At 44.5% G+C, this 15,334-nt stretch overlaps 1 protein-coding gene across 2 annotated transcripts in view; it reads right to left on the bottom strand.

Annotated features, from left to right (window-relative positions):
* The window catches only part of CHD6 (chromodomain helicase DNA binding protein 6), a 215,825-nt gene that overhangs the window by 47,645 nt on the left and 152,846 nt on the right, over nucleotides 1-15,334 (bottom strand). For both annotated transcript variants that reach the window (XM_059038586.2, XM_067013433.1), the window contains 6 exons: nucleotides 9,408-9,572; nucleotides 7,956-8,135; nucleotides 6,808-6,918; nucleotides 4,985-5,187; nucleotides 3,739-3,938; nucleotides 2,891-3,050 (listed from right to left, as the gene is read on the bottom strand). In XM_059038586.2, the coding sequence (XP_058894569.1) occupies nucleotides 2,891-3,050; nucleotides 3,739-3,938; nucleotides 4,985-5,187; nucleotides 6,808-6,918; nucleotides 7,956-8,135; nucleotides 9,408-9,572 (1,019 nt within the window). The remainder of the gene's footprint in view (nucleotides 1-2,890; nucleotides 3,051-3,738; nucleotides 3,939-4,984; nucleotides 5,188-6,807; nucleotides 6,919-7,955; nucleotides 8,136-9,407; nucleotides 9,573-15,334) is intronic.

The raw sequence follows: 15,334 nt of genomic DNA, 5'->3' as shown, positions 1-15,334 counted from the left end.
AGCCACTTCCTCCCAGGCTGAGATGATAACCCCAGGTGGCATCTGACCTCACAGGAAAGGAGAGCTGGAGCTGGTCTGTGACACCCTTCACTTCAGCCAAACAAAACCTATTAATACTTTTGGGTGGTGGTATTCCCTTTCATTTCTTTCTTTTTCTAAAAAACTATTCTCTTGGTATGAAATATACTTCCAGAAAGTGCATTTTGCATAAATGCATAGCTTGATGAATTTTCACGTACTAAATGCACATGTGTATCCAATATCCAGATCAAGAAACAGAACATTTCCCCAGAAGGCCCCCTGGTAGTCCCTTCTGGTCACTATACCCACTCTGAACAGATAGTCACCGTCCTGACTTCTTAGAGCTTAAATTTGAAGCAGCTGCTTTTTAACCTTTTAAAGTTCTTTTGATAACAACTTCACACCCCTAAATACTACATGTATTACTAACTGCGCAAATGCTTTGAGTCCTCACTATGTGCCAGCATGTATTAGCTCACTTAATCTTCCTAACAATGCTGAGGTAGGAACTATTATCCTCATTTTAAAAATAATTCACCTGCAGGTAAGTAATGGGGCCAGGATTCAAATCCAGTCAGCCCTGACCCCAGAGCCTTTCCTGACCCACATCTGATATTGGGGTGGCAGTAAATTTGCTAATTAACAGAGCCCACAATTCTAGAAGCTCACAGTCCAGTTATGCTAAAGAAATTCTGCCTGTTCTCTGGTGCACCTCAGGACAGAGCCAGGACCCAAGATCAAAGGGTGGAAGAGTCAAGGAAGTGGATTTTAGATTCAATATACAGAAGGACAATTAATTAGAACCATCTGGTAATTAAATGAGTGTTGCTGAGAAATAGGAAACTCCCATCACTAGGAAGGCTCGAGCAGAGGCTGGAGGACTCCCTGTTGGGACACTGCCCACAGAATTCCCTCGCTGCCTCGTTGCGTGGGAGGAGCTGCAAGGCCCCTGCCGGCTCTGAATCTCTTGGTCGCTGAGCCAGAACTAAAGAGGACAATACTCTCCATCAGATTCAGATGAATAAACAGCAGTCAGCTTCTTCAAACCCAGAGAAGTGCTTTACTGCATTATCCTTTGATTCTCGGGGTAAGGCTTGCACTCAGGAAAGATCTTGGGGGGCTGGTGGTTAGAAATGTTAAGGAATTCCTCAAAGGTCACAATTCGTTCTGCTCAACATCTGTGATCATCTGTGTGGGTGTCAAGGGAAGTTCTATGTTAATCTCTCCAGCTCAGCCTATTTTCGACGCTCTGGACCCACATCTGCAGCTGGGGATGGGAGAGCCAAATGTTGCTGCTATGACTTAATATGGCAAAACCTGAGTCCTTCGTGTTGCTCTTCAACGTTTAATGAATGTAACGATTCTGATTCTGTCATGGCTACAAACACCACCATTCTCCAGTCTACAAGGCTAACGGCCACAGAGTTACCTGCTTTCTGTATTCCTCATCACACATGATGGATTCTTCTTTAGTCACATCTCTCATATTTGACCCATTCTCCCCAATTCTATAGTCAGTACCCTGATCTAGGTCATCACGATCAATACTTAGTATTATGACAGAACTCTCCTAGTTGGCCATTCAGCTCCAGGTAAACACCTACTCCATCTTGCAAACTGTTACCGGATTAATTTTTCTCCCCCAGTATCATTTTTTATCATGTCTCACTGGTCCAAGAAATATGGTTGCTTAGTACTTACAACAGACTCCTCGGTGAGCCTGCCATACCAGGTCTCCCATCAAGGAGCCCTCGTCCCTGCCAGCTTCCTTTCTGCTCCCTCACAGTGACTCTGATTCAGTCACAGTGAACATGCTGTCGGGTCCTGCCCCAGCCAGGCTCTGCTATCAACAGCGAGTGCCCTTTAAGTCTTGGCTTGAGATCTACTGCCCCTGAGAGCTTGTACCTTTGTGTGCGGTAGTTTTTATTACAGTATTGGGCATGAGACCTATCTTCAGATATTTTGAGGGATCAAAGGACAGGGTTAGACTTTAGCAGTAAAGGAAAAAAAACCACAATCCAACAACTACAGCACCATTAGGCTGATGTTACAGGGAGGAAGAAAAGACCTAGCGAAACATCTTGATTTACAGGATAATAAACTCTTTATAACTAGAGGTGTGCAAGCTGAGGCCTTCTCACTGCCTACCAGGAATGCTGAGGAGGTAAGTCTTGCCTGGCCTAGGAAGCTGGGCTAGATGGTTGCCAAGGGTCTTTTTACTTCTAACAGATACGTTGTACAGCGATGCAAGTACCCATATGCAAACCTGTCACTGTTTCGTGGCTGGGTGCCCTAACTCCCCCAAACTAAACTTCACAAGAACAGTTTCATTTTCTATCACTTTTCCCTTTATTTCCGCCTGCCCCACCCCAGCTCTTAGCCTCGGGATATAAAGAATACTATCTCAAATGAATGTCCACCAAACACCGGGAGGCCATAAATGTCAAAGCAAATCTGAAGAGGAAGCAACCTGGCAAGGGGGTACGGCTGAGAGTGGTGGCCACCAAGGCCAGTCTTCTGCTCTCCCTGATGTGCCCTCGGGGGTGGAGGGAGGGAAAGGAAAAGGAGAGCGAGCAGTGAATTCACCAGCGTCCTCCGCGGATTTTGAGACTCAGGTCAGAAGATCCTGTATGAACTGCATTGGTAAGAGAGGCCGGGTTCCGGGGGAGAAGCGAGATGATTAAAGGAGGTAGAGAGGCTTCAATGAGACTGAACCCTGACCCAGCTTCGAGCACACAGCCTATCCGCCTTTCCAGACCTTGCACGGTGGTACAGGGGCAACAAGTGGCCTCCCACAGCCCCGTGGGGGTCCCAGGAAGCCGCGCTGTCAGAGCAGAGCTGCCACCAGGGGTGAGGGGGGCACACTCACTTGTTGCAGTGCTGTTTGAGGTGCTTCTTGTAGCCATCATCGTGCAAGACCACCTCGGGGTTGCAGGTGGCCAGCCAGTCTGCGTTCTTTAACTCTGGGAGCAGCAGCTGGTTCTTCGTTTTCTTCCCCTTCCTCCCTCTGGGGACTGGAGCGGACAACCCTGAGACAGGGAGGTACGAATATGAGCCAAGACGGCTTAAACGTGGCTGTCGGAACAGAGCTGGGCTAGGCTGGCCAAGAGGCAGCTGGGCTCTGCACGGTGGCCCTGGACGACAGGCCCCACTCCTCCGTCCCCCAGGCAGGGATGGTGAGGAGACACCCGGTTCCCTACTTAGTAACCCCCAGGACCATTCAGTCAGGCAGCAAGAATCTACCGAGTGTCCTGCAGGATCAACAAAGGTGTAGCAGAACCTGTGCCCGTGGGGACCTCACAACCTAGCCGGGGAAAAGGAATGCTCGATCTGCAACGTGAAGGTGAGCTGTGTCTCAGCGCAGAAGGAGCAGCACAGAGAAATGCACAGAGAGAGGTGGAACTGAGGCAGAGCACGCTGTGTGAGTCCCCATATCAGAGAAGGAAGCCCTGTGACACCCAGGTTACTGGGCAGGACTGGCCCGTGGGGAACCTCAAGAGGCCCAACTGCACTTAAAACAAAGTATCACAGCTAACATGGATGATTCTGAGGGAGAATGGAAATGGAAAACATCAGCATCCTTTCCCACAGGTAGCATTCTGGAAATACACCTGAGAAAGAGATGTCCCCAAAGCACAGAAACATGGGCCAACATGGGACGAGAGAGGGAACTACAGGGGTTTGCGCTTCTTGGCTACGGCCCGTGCCACCCCTCACCTGAGTGGTTCTGGAGGGTCTGGGCCTGCCCATCTTTGGTAGGCGTGATCAGTTCCCAAATGAAACTCTTGATCTTCTCGTCCCCCTTGTAGTGCTTGACACAGTACACCAGCAGGGCCCGGCAAATCATCTCCATGTCCTTCTCGTTCAGATGCCACTTGAATCGTCCATGAGTCAGAATGTCCTTCCACCGGCCCCAGCTGAGAGTGGAAATGCAGAATGGTGTTAGAGGGTGGAAGGGCCACACATGCCTTCGACACGGCAGGACAAAACAGGAGCCGAGGGCTTCTCGACCCCTGCTGGGCTTACTGATCACCCTGAGGGCTTTGACCTGAAAGACCTTAGAGGATCGCATACTGTAGCACACCAAATGTCACTGAGGTGACCTGGACACTGGACACAGAGAGCATCATACGTCCACTAGAATGTTAAGAAGGGAGGGACGAAAATACCTAGAGCGAGGAATAAATCTGGAATTAAAACAGAGTCCAGGACTTCCCTGGTGGCACAGTGGTTAAGAATCCACCTGCCAATGCAGGGGACATGGGTTCAATCCCCGGTCCGGGACGATCCCACGTGCTGCGGAGCAACTAAACCCGTGCGCCACAACTACTAGAGCCTGCGCTCTAGAGCCCGCGAGCCACAACTACTGAAGCCCACGTGCCTACAGCCCGTGCTCCACAACAAGAGAAGCCCGCGCACCGCAATGAAGAGTAGCCCCCGCTCGCCACAACTAGAGAAAGCCCATGTGCAGCAATGAAGACCCAACACAGACAAAAACAAATAAAAATAAATAAATCTATTAAAAAAATTATATTAAAAAAAACAGCTGACTCCAGCTGCAGTATTTGAAAGCAATGGTGAGCTCCCAGAAGCTAAACCCTCTACTTCTACCAGAACCAGAGCCTTGCATGAATCATGCCTTAACTCTAACATCTGCTACACTGATTCCTTATATGTCCTTGGGGGAAAAAGGCAGGAAATCAGTACCAGGCAGTAAATTAGTACCAGAGATCTGCCGTGACAAGCATATGAGAAAACCACGGCCCGTCTACAACATGGCAGCAGAGTGCAGAGACTGAGTGGGGCCGCGGACAGACGGCACAGCTCTCTCTTCTGCCAACAGACCCTCCATCAGCCCAGACCCCTGAGGCGAGTGGAGAGACACACTGGACAAATCTCAGGGACTGAACCAAAGAGGGGAAAACAACAACAACAAGAACAAACAGGTGAAGCCAATACCCACCCAAAGATGAGCAGGTTCTTCTCCACCCGGAAGCACTCGGCTCGGAGGTAGCGTCTGGTTTTGTCATTGAGGCGCCTGGACCTCGTGGGCCTCTCATCAGAGTCACTGTCCAACTCTGAAAACTCCATGAGCTCATCCTCCTCAAAAGAGTTGTAGTGTTTGGTCTGCTTCCTCACGCGCGGGCGGTCGATCACTAAGCTTTCCTGGAAACAGAGAGGACTGCTGGGGAGAAAGCTCCTCTTCACCCCCCCAGCATCACAACGCAGATCCTGCTGCCGTCCCTCGGGACACATCTGGGAAAGAACCACCCCCATCTCGTCCTCCAGCAGGAAAGGCTCTTCCCAGCACACCTGCCATGTCCACACAAGCAGAGGGGACACTCTGGGACTTGCTGAAGTCAGTGTGTCCCTCCGCCCCCGGTGCTGGCCGCCCCCATCTGCTGTTTTGCAGTGTAACAGGGGCCTGGGCAGGCGAGGCCCCCCAGCGCCAGAGTGGCCTCCTGTTCTTGCCAAGAAGGATGGGAGTGGTGCACCCCAGCTGTTCTGCCCGGCACGCGGAGGCCACCTGTGCTCTGGAGACAGGAGCAGAATTCCATCTGATCAGCAACTTTCGGAAGACGAACACAAGTGACTGCCACTTCATTCTGCCTCCCACTGGTGCCACTAACCTTTCGTCTTTCATGGAAAAGATAACCTCTAGCTCAGGAAACTCACCCATTCTGGCGGCTCCCTTGGCCGCGACCATCACTTCTCTGGCCTCCATCATTCCATGCTTCTCGCCCCTCCCCCCATGCCTCTTCCCAAAGCTCAGCTAAGCTCCTGCATACTGTCTCAGGGCAAGAGCTTTTTCTGCCCCCTCTTGCCCACTGTCCTGCACACAGAGTAACTCCCCGACTGTGACACTGTTAAACACTAGAAATAGGTTATGAAGGGGACTGCAGAATCCTCCGACTAGGAGAAAAGAGGTTGGATTAAGCAACCTCTGGAGATCCTACGGAAGAAGAGTTAAGGCTGGACGCTGGTTACTGAATCAGCTAGATGTAAGCAGGGACAGTCTCCTGGGTCTGTGAGTCCATGAGAGTTCAACACTCACCGGAGAAGACAGGCAGAAAGTGATGTGTGCTCATCCCAAGGGAGGTAACTGGGTCGGAGATGGAGGGGAGGGGAAACTAACACGTATGGGCTGCCTCACACGGGCTGGGCAGCCACCTTCACAATGTTATCTCTAACTCTGCAAAATGGGCGTCACCACCTCCTTTGTTCACAAGTCTCTTTTCACTCTCTCAGTGAGGTCAGTTCCCTTGCCCAAAGACATACAGCTAGTCAGTGGCAGGGCCAGTATTCAATCTCTGGTTTTATTCCAAGGCCATTCTCTTTCTCATGTTCAGAAATAGGAAAATTCAAGATACTGAAAAGAATGGAGGTGAACCCAACAAACTTTTCTTCATCAAGCTTTTTTCCTCTAATGTTCGTTGGAGGTAAAGTTCCTTGCATATAAGTGTTGACATAGAGGAAAAGAGTCACATGCGGACAGGATTTTGGCTTGGGTCAGAGGGCTGATCTTGACCTGTTTGGCCAGTTCCAGTTCTAATTGTTTTTATCGAATTTCTTGGACACCCAGAAGACTGTATGCCTCATTAGGTCACTTTAAAGATAACATTTCTCAAGCTCTATGTGCCAGGCATGTTTTAAGTGGGTTACATACAGCATCTTATTTAAGAACTAAAGCTTAAGAGTAAATTATGATTTGAGCTGGTAGGAATTTATGGTCCCATAAGACACCAGTGAAATGTTCAATGAAATAAAATATTCTCAGTGCTGTACCTTCTCACTCTTTGCTTCAGTGTCCAGTTCAGCTATTTTAGCCCATTTCTGCCAAAAGTTTGGGTCATCTAAGGAAATATCCGTTCTGTTTCCTGAAGCCACAAAGCTAGCCTGTGAAGAAGAAAGAGCCAATAAACTGTACTTGAACACAAACAGTAAAACACCTGTGTGATCTCAAATGCACCAGAGACTCAAGAACATTCTCCATCTGCATTCAAAATCAAAACCCCTAACAGAGCTGCCAAAATGAAAGTGAAAATCTTGAAGCTATTGTTTTAAAATTTTATTTTAAAGGTGGGGTGAGGATATTACAATTTCAATCTACAGGATCATTTTTTATAACTTAAACTCGGAAGCAGGAGGATAACCCCTGGGAGATGATGGCAACGTATGTCCAGTTGCCCCGTGAAAGGGCTGATTCTTAAAACTTCCCTGGATATAGTTTTTCTTTCAGTTCACCAATCCCCAAGTTTCCACTCTGGGAAAGGCCCTGGCTGGGCCATATGAGGTGTACAGAGATGAGCTATGCCTCTAGAGCACAAAATGTCCCTGAAAAAGCCCTTCCCCCATAAGCCACCAAACAGGTGATTTAATCACACAGGTCATAAAGCTCACAGAACCTGTGGCGAGAGAACCTGAGAGTGATCTGATAAGTGGTCTGGTTAGTTGAATTCTAAATCCAGCGACCTGATGGGCAGAGGAAAAAGGCACCTAGACTAGAAGCTGGGAATCTTGAATAAAATCTCTTGTCTCACGAAATGAACAAAATAACGTGTTCACTGGAATTTCAACTCCCTGACACTGATCAAGGAGTGCTCTCCAAGGGACTCAGTGTGACCATTCGAGGGTTTTGGAGCAGTCTCCATGAATAGTGAAGAAGGCAAACTGCAAACCCAAGTGTCTATCCTGCCCACGGAAGATCAGCTCCAAGGATTCAGAGTGGTGATTTCTTTTCTAGCTTGTGACCCATTATTCAAAGCCTCTCTAAGAACCTGCATCCTCAGGGTGGCACACAGAACAGTTGTGTAGCCAGACCATTTCAACGGTTTGCATTTGGACAAACAGCAGCCTGGCTAATGAGGGTCAAAGAATACAGACTTTTCCTTCCACTGCCGCCCGACGTGGACTCTGCGGAGAAGGCCTTATACCTTGGCAAAAGTGGATCCTTTCCCTTCAGACTGGATGGTGATGGTGTGCGTTCTCCTCTGCAAAATCTGGTCTATGTCTTCTTCACAGAACTTGGAGCCTTCATCTTCCTCATCCATTAAGGCACCATAAGCGCCTTTCCGGAGCAAGTCCTCTACCTCCATTTTTGAAAGCTGCTGTACCTGGACAGGTCACCAAAGGCTACTCACAAAGTGGGAAATGCACAGGAGAAAAACAGCCTCAAATCTGACCTTCATTATTCAGTACCCAGTTCTTCCACTAATTGCACATGTCAGAAGAATAAAGACACAAGATTTAGAAAATGAAAACCCAGATAAAGACACTCAAGAGAACGATGGGGAGGGCAGGCAGACAATCCTCCAGGGAGCTCTGGAATAAAACCCAGCGCACGACCCAGTGGCCCTAACATTCCTCAGGATGCTGGTTATTATCAAGTGTCACAAACCATTAAAACTATGCACCACTGAAGAGAATACATTTAATGTTTATTTTATGTTTTAGTTTGAGTGTGTATCTTTAAAAACCTCCAGATGTACCAAATGAGCTAAAGAATAATGAGTTATTCATTATTAAATAAATACAACAGTATTGGAAATGATGTCACTTCTTAACTAAAGAAAGGATCCCATGCCAAGTGTTATCTTCTCAACTGCTTGTTGAAAACAGGAAATGGGAGTTCAAAACACCCTTTCCTGGTTCTAATTAAGAATCTGGTTCTCTTTATATCAATCATAGGAGGGAATTCCATGACTCCCAGCACTGGTAACTTGAAGTATTAAACTTAGCAACATATGCATAGCTGAGAGGATGTAGAACATCTGGACTAAAGACAACTCAGAAGGGCCAGAGATTAAGGAGATATTCTGCTTTGTTTGCCTAGACTTTAATACAATTCAAGAATCTTAGCAGCAATTTTTATCCCCTCTAGAGGGGGAAAAGAAGATTGTATTAACTGCCATATTTCAAGCTGATAATTCATTCATTCATTTTTTTCACTGTTCATCATGCATTGAACGTCTTTGACATGCCAAGTACTGTTAGGGGTTCTGGGTAAGATAAAATAGCTCACCTTCAGGGAGCTCAAAGTCTGTAGTATGAGATAAAAAGCATGGTGATAATTTAGAGTTAAGTGTTAAGATCTACTGATTTCCAACGGGCAAATGTGTAAAACTCTATTTACTGAAATGTTACTGCATTTTGGGCAATCCTGCCACCCAACTGCTCGTACAGATTCCTTTACTCATCTATAAAATGCAGAGATCTGAACCTGAATTACCCTCTATTGCAGGGAATTACCCATTAAAGATGTGCGGCCTGACTCAATTTAGTGAAAGGGAACCTTAAAACAGCTGTAGGAATGAAGAATTCAGAGAAGCCCTGGGCTGCGTGATAAATTCTTCTCTAGGCTCGAAAGCAGGTACCGGCATACTCACTCCATTCGTGCTGCCCTTTCGGTTGATGTCCTGAAGGACAGCCTTGTCCAGACCCAGCTTCAGGCTGGCCTTGTCAAACATTTCCCGCTCATAGGAGTTCCGTGTAATGAGGCGATACACCTTCACGGCTTTACTCTGGCCTATCCGGTGACATCGGGCCTGAGCCTGGGAAGGAAGGAGGGTCACACACATTGTGTCACCAGACAGAATGGTAGCAGCCCAAGGAATGGGGAAATGCTTATATTCCATGTAGGGTGAGTGGCTGGCTCTCACAGTTATGAGTCCTGGGACTGATTCTGGAATAGAATTCACCCAAATGCCAGCTACCCCTTCAAGAGCACTCATTTCATTGCCTGTTATTTACTGAGTGACTGCTGTATGCTGGGACAAAGTGATGAGAAGGACCTGGCTTCCTACCCTCCCTAGCCTGTGGTCTGAGTGCAGGCATTCATTCCCAGGATGCTGTCTCGCTCTCTGGGGAAATGTCTCACCCAGAGCAAGCAGCACCACTTTTTAAGTTTTCTCATTTTACTACAGACATTTTCATAGACAAAAGTAGAGAAAAGCATAAGGACCTCTTATGGTCACTCTTGCTTCATCTCTGCTATGCCTCTACCCTCCAAGATTACTCTGAAGCAAACCCTTGGCATCATATTGATTCATCCTCACATATTCCAATATGTATTTCTAAACATAAGGACTCTTATAAAACGTATTACCATCGCTATACTTCAAAAAATTAATACTAAGTACTAACTATCTAGTGTTCCAATTTCCCTGCTTATCTCATATATATTTCTTTAAGTTTGATTGTTTGGATCACGATCCAAATAAAGCCCATGCATTGTAATTGGTGGATATATCTCTGCCTTTGATCTCTCCTTTTTTCCAAATGCCATTTATTTGTTGAAGAGACCAGGTATCTGTCTTACAGTTTCTCATAGTCTATATTTTGCCGCCTGCACTTTGGCTGTGTCACTGAATGGATTCCTTTGTTCCCTTTATTTCCTCTAAACTGGAGTTATACCTTGAGACTTGATCAGGTTTTTACCTTTGGCAAGTGCAATCCATAGTTTGTGCATAAATTTCCATCAAAAGGTACATGATGTCTGGTTGTCTTTCTTTTGAATTGATGATCATTGCCTAGATCCATGATTTCACTGGCGGTTACAATTCCCCTCATCAGTTTTTTGGTTACCCTGATGTACAGTTCATATAGGAGAGACAAGCTAAATGTCTGATTGTTTCTCTTTATTTAATCAGTTTCCAAATGAACACCCTCCAAAAGTGACTAATGAAGATTTTTATAATTAGTTTCTTAAGGAATACAATGCAAGTATGCATTTAAATAATATTTGTGCAATTTTTTACTGCATTGCTATTTTATTTTTTTAAAATAAATTTTATTTATTTATTTGTTTATTTATTTATTTATGGCTGCGCTGGGTCTTCATTGCTGTGCACAGGCTTTCTCTAGTTGTGGCAAGTGGGGGCTACTCTTCATTGCAGTGTGCAGGCTTCTCATTGCGGTGGCTTCTCTTTGTCGCAGAGCATGGGCTCTAGGCACACAGGCTTCAGCAGTTGTGGCATGCAGGCTCAGTAGTTGTGGCTCTCGGGCTCTAGAGCACAGGCTCAGCAGCTGTGGTGCACGGGTTTAGTTGCTGCGCGGCATGTGGTATCTTCCCAGACCAGGGCCCAAACCCATGTCCCCTGCATTGGCAGGCGGATTCTTAAGCACTGAGCCACCAGGGAAGTCCCTGTTTTTTAATGCTGTTCAAATATGGCCTATGGAAAACTCCTCAAATTGGCTCCTGAGTTCTTTTGACATGATTCAGTCAAATATGGAAAGGAGGAAAACTATGAAAAATTCTGGTATTATATTTGGAGGTGTCAGTGTGAACTCACAGTTAGGGGTGTGTGTGTGTGTGTGTGTGTGTGAGAGAGAGAGAGAGAGAGAGAGAATATACACATAGGTAAAGAAAAAGATATGGATATGTCTGTATCTATGTTTGTATGTTATATCAAAGACTAGCAGTCTCTAACAGCTCCCTTGCTGTCTGGTATGACATGTTCCATGCTCCCATTGTATATTTCCTGCCTAGACCTGGATTCAGCCATTTTTTCAAGGAGTCCAAGAGCTTCCTTCAGTGGGAAGTGGCAGCAGAGACAACAGTCTGGATGCTCTAGGGTCGTTGTTCCTGGGCCTACTCAGTGGGTAAAAGTAGAAGCGTTTGTGTATGCGTAGCATATGCGATCATGGGCACACATAAGACAAATTACATCATGAAATCATACTGATATTTTATTTCAAATTTGGGACTATGGGATTTTAACTTCATTAACTATACATCTGTATCGCTTTTTAACCATGTTGAAAAAGCTCAGTTCTTAACCATGCCAATATCATTACTCATCTGATTTATCCCACAAATACATAAAATATCAGAAAAACAGTATCATTATGATCACCATCGAAACATAATATACCGAGGGTAACAGGAGCCAGGGTTTTCACTGCTGAAAAAGGAAGTTACAAATATGGAAAGAAAAAAAAACTAGAACAACTCTGTGGCATTAGAATGGATTTGGAGGTATCAGTATTAACTTATGGTTAGATGTGCACGTATGTGTATAAAACCACACAAAGACATGAATGTGTGTGCATTTATGTTTATGTAGACACTTGCATATATACACACATATACATATGAATGCATGTTATGTATATATGTATATTTATTCCCTGTGTGTGTATGTATGTAGTCTAGCTGTGTCCACTGAGAGGACCTAGAAGCAATGGCATCCCAGTAGCAAAGAACATAACGAACCCTCAGATCTTGGTTTCTAAACTCCGTTCTCCATAAGAGAGAACAAGGCATGTTAGAGAAATGATTAATTCCAGGGCCAGGGTAGTCAAAGTACAGGACGAGCCTGAAACATATCACTGGTGCCAGAATGTGAGGAAGTACTCAAAGAATGATGGCGACGCATCAAAATAACACCTGAAACCTAAGAGGCTTCCGCTGGTTAGGTCCAGGACTATCTGAACATCAAAATAAATATCATATGGAATATAACCCACTGAATAGAAGAAGAACCCATGAGTACATACTGACATAAATAAACTAATGGGAGAAAAGGGAAAACTCTTCCTCAGAGTAGAAAGTAACTAAAAAATGTGGAATGACTTTTAGAAAAATCACCACTTTGCAACCATAACAGTGATGACTGATCCAGGCAAAAATAATCAAAGGAAACTAAAACCAGTGGGTGAAACTTTGATGAGGAACAGGATATTTACATAGTCTCAAAGTGTGTCTCCAAAGCTACTTATTTATTAATTTCAAAGGGAAAAAAATAGCAACTTCATAGTAGAGAAATCCAGCAGACGCCACTAACTAAGCTCGAAGTACTTATTATCAACAAATGGACATCATGTTCCTCTTGACATGACACACTGAGAAGGACATATCACTTCGAGGTATCACTAAACCTGAACTCAACCCTGAGGAAATACAGACACAAAATAAGGGCCTATCTAAAAAACATCTAGCCTGTACCCTTCAAAGACATCAAGGTCGTGAAAGGAAAAGAAAGATCAAGGCACCGACCCATTAAAGGAGACATGAGAACTAAATGAAGTGGGTGATCCTAGTTTGGACCCTGGGGGAATAACAACCATAAAGAATGTTGAAAGAAATGATAAAATTTGAATATGGACTATGGATTAGAGATACTATTCTTATTTCTTTATTCTGAGAACTAAACCCTGGTTATATAAGAGAATGTCCTTGCACTTAGGAAATACACACTAAAACACGCGGGACAGCTTACTCTCAGATGGTTCAGACAAAAAGTGGCGTGTGTGTGTGCGCACACGTGTGTGTAGGTCTCTCTGTATGTACTCAGAGAGACGGGAGAGAGTTAGGGCAGAAATGATAAAGTAGATGAGGCAAAATGTGAGCAGTTGGTGAATCTGGATAAAGGGTATATTGGAGTTGCAAACTGAAATTATATCACAATGAAGATGCTGAAAAATGAAATACAAACATCTGAGCATAACTCTTGGGGTTATGCTGTCCACATCATACAGAGCTAGGTTCAACTGTTTCATTTCGCTTTTGAATTTTAGGGATTAATTTTTCCCACATTAATTTAGCCACAATGAAGGGGGTGGGAAAGAAAAAAAATAAACCAAGTAACTTTGGAAATTGGTATTTTGATGATATACTTTAAGACCAATGACCTAAAAAACACTTTAGTCCAATACTATGCACGAGTAAATTTATTTTTCGTAGAATATGGGTTAGTAATTCTGAAACTATGCATATACTAAGATTGAACAAATGAGTAAATGTACTGTGTTATGACAATGAGACCAGGCTTCTCACAGACAGAGAAAGGAGTTACAAATTCGGAAGAGTGCAGAAGGCTAGAAGGAATCCTGTGATGTTGGACTGGAATCAGAAATCTCACTGCAGATGGATAGATAGGGAATAAATACAGAGGTGTGATACCAGTGCTTGTCTCAGTATGCACATCTATATTTCCTAGGTCTCTCTGCTCAGAGTCTAGAACCAGTAACACTCCAGTGGCAATGGGCACACCTAGTAGCCAGACCTTGGTTTCTAATTGCCGTTCTCAACTAAAAGGAGCCTGGGAGCCTTGGAGGAATAGTCAGTTCCATGGATATGGCAGGAAAAATGTAACATGAACCTGAGTGTCTTGTGGTGCCAGAAAATAAGAAGTGCTCACAAACTGAGAGGAGCATGTCTAATGGACAGAGGAACCAACCTGAAGGGCCTCCTAATGACCAAATCTTAACAGCAAAATAAACAATGTGAGTAGTGGATTATAAGCTATAACATAAAATAGATATCCAGGAATCCATACCAATACGAATACACAAATAAATGGGGGACAAAGGACAGCTGCTCTTTACAGTAGGATTCCAATGCCTACTGTAGAAGGAATGACTGAAATAGAAAATTACCATTTGCCAAACACCATCGTAATAATTACTGAAGGCAAGAACCACTGATGAATGCTAAAATTAATAGGCAAAAGTATGATAAGAAACAGGATATTTATAGAATCTCAAAATATCTCCTCCCAACATACTGACTACGTATCAAGGTAAAAATAGTAACTTTACAGTGGAGAGACCTGGCAGACACCACCTCAACCAAGTAATCAAGGTTAACATCACAAGTAATAAGACATATCGACATCATGTATCCCCTGAGAAGGATATAACCTCACTTCTATGATATTCTTGCCAAAAATACATGACCTCAAATCTGATCATGAGAGAAACATCAGGCAAACACAAAGTGAGAAACAATTCTACAAAACAGCTGGTCAGTATCCTTCCAAAGTGTCAAGGTCAAGAAAGCTAAGGAAAGACAGATGTCACAGACTGGAGGCGGCTAAGGAGTTGTAACTTCTAAAGGAAATGTGAAATCCTGAATTGGATCCCAGACCAGAAAAAAGAATAGCGGTAGAAAAATGAAGGAATTTGAACAGGGTCTGTAGATCAGAGCACTGTATTGATGTTAATTTCCTGGTTTCCATAATTACACTATGGTTACACAGAATGTTAACATTAAGGGAAGTGGGGCAAAGGATCCTAGAACTCTGCACTATTTTGTACCTTTTTTAAAGTTTAAAATGATTTCAGAATAAAATGTTTTTAAAGATTTTGTTTTATAACACTATAAAATACTTAGGATGGTTCCAAAGTCAAATATACAAAAAGGCATATTCAGAAAAACTAGCTTCTATTCGTCACTTCCCTGTTCCCTCACTGCCTCCCCCCAAGAGGTAACTATTTAAAACGAAGGTCTTTGTTTATCTTTCCATAGCAGGGGAGACATGACAGACAGACAGACAGACAGACAGCCTTTTTAGATAAATGCTAGCATACT

The sequence above is a fragment of the Kogia breviceps genome, chromosome 14 (assembly GCF_026419965.1).
Source record: "Kogia breviceps isolate mKogBre1 chromosome 14, mKogBre1 haplotype 1, whole genome shotgun sequence".
In the NCBI taxonomy this organism is placed as follows: domain Eukaryota; kingdom Metazoa; phylum Chordata; class Mammalia; order Artiodactyla; family Physeteridae; genus Kogia; species Kogia breviceps.
Note: the sequence above shows the minus strand (reverse complement) of the source record. Positions and strands in the feature narration are given on the sequence as shown.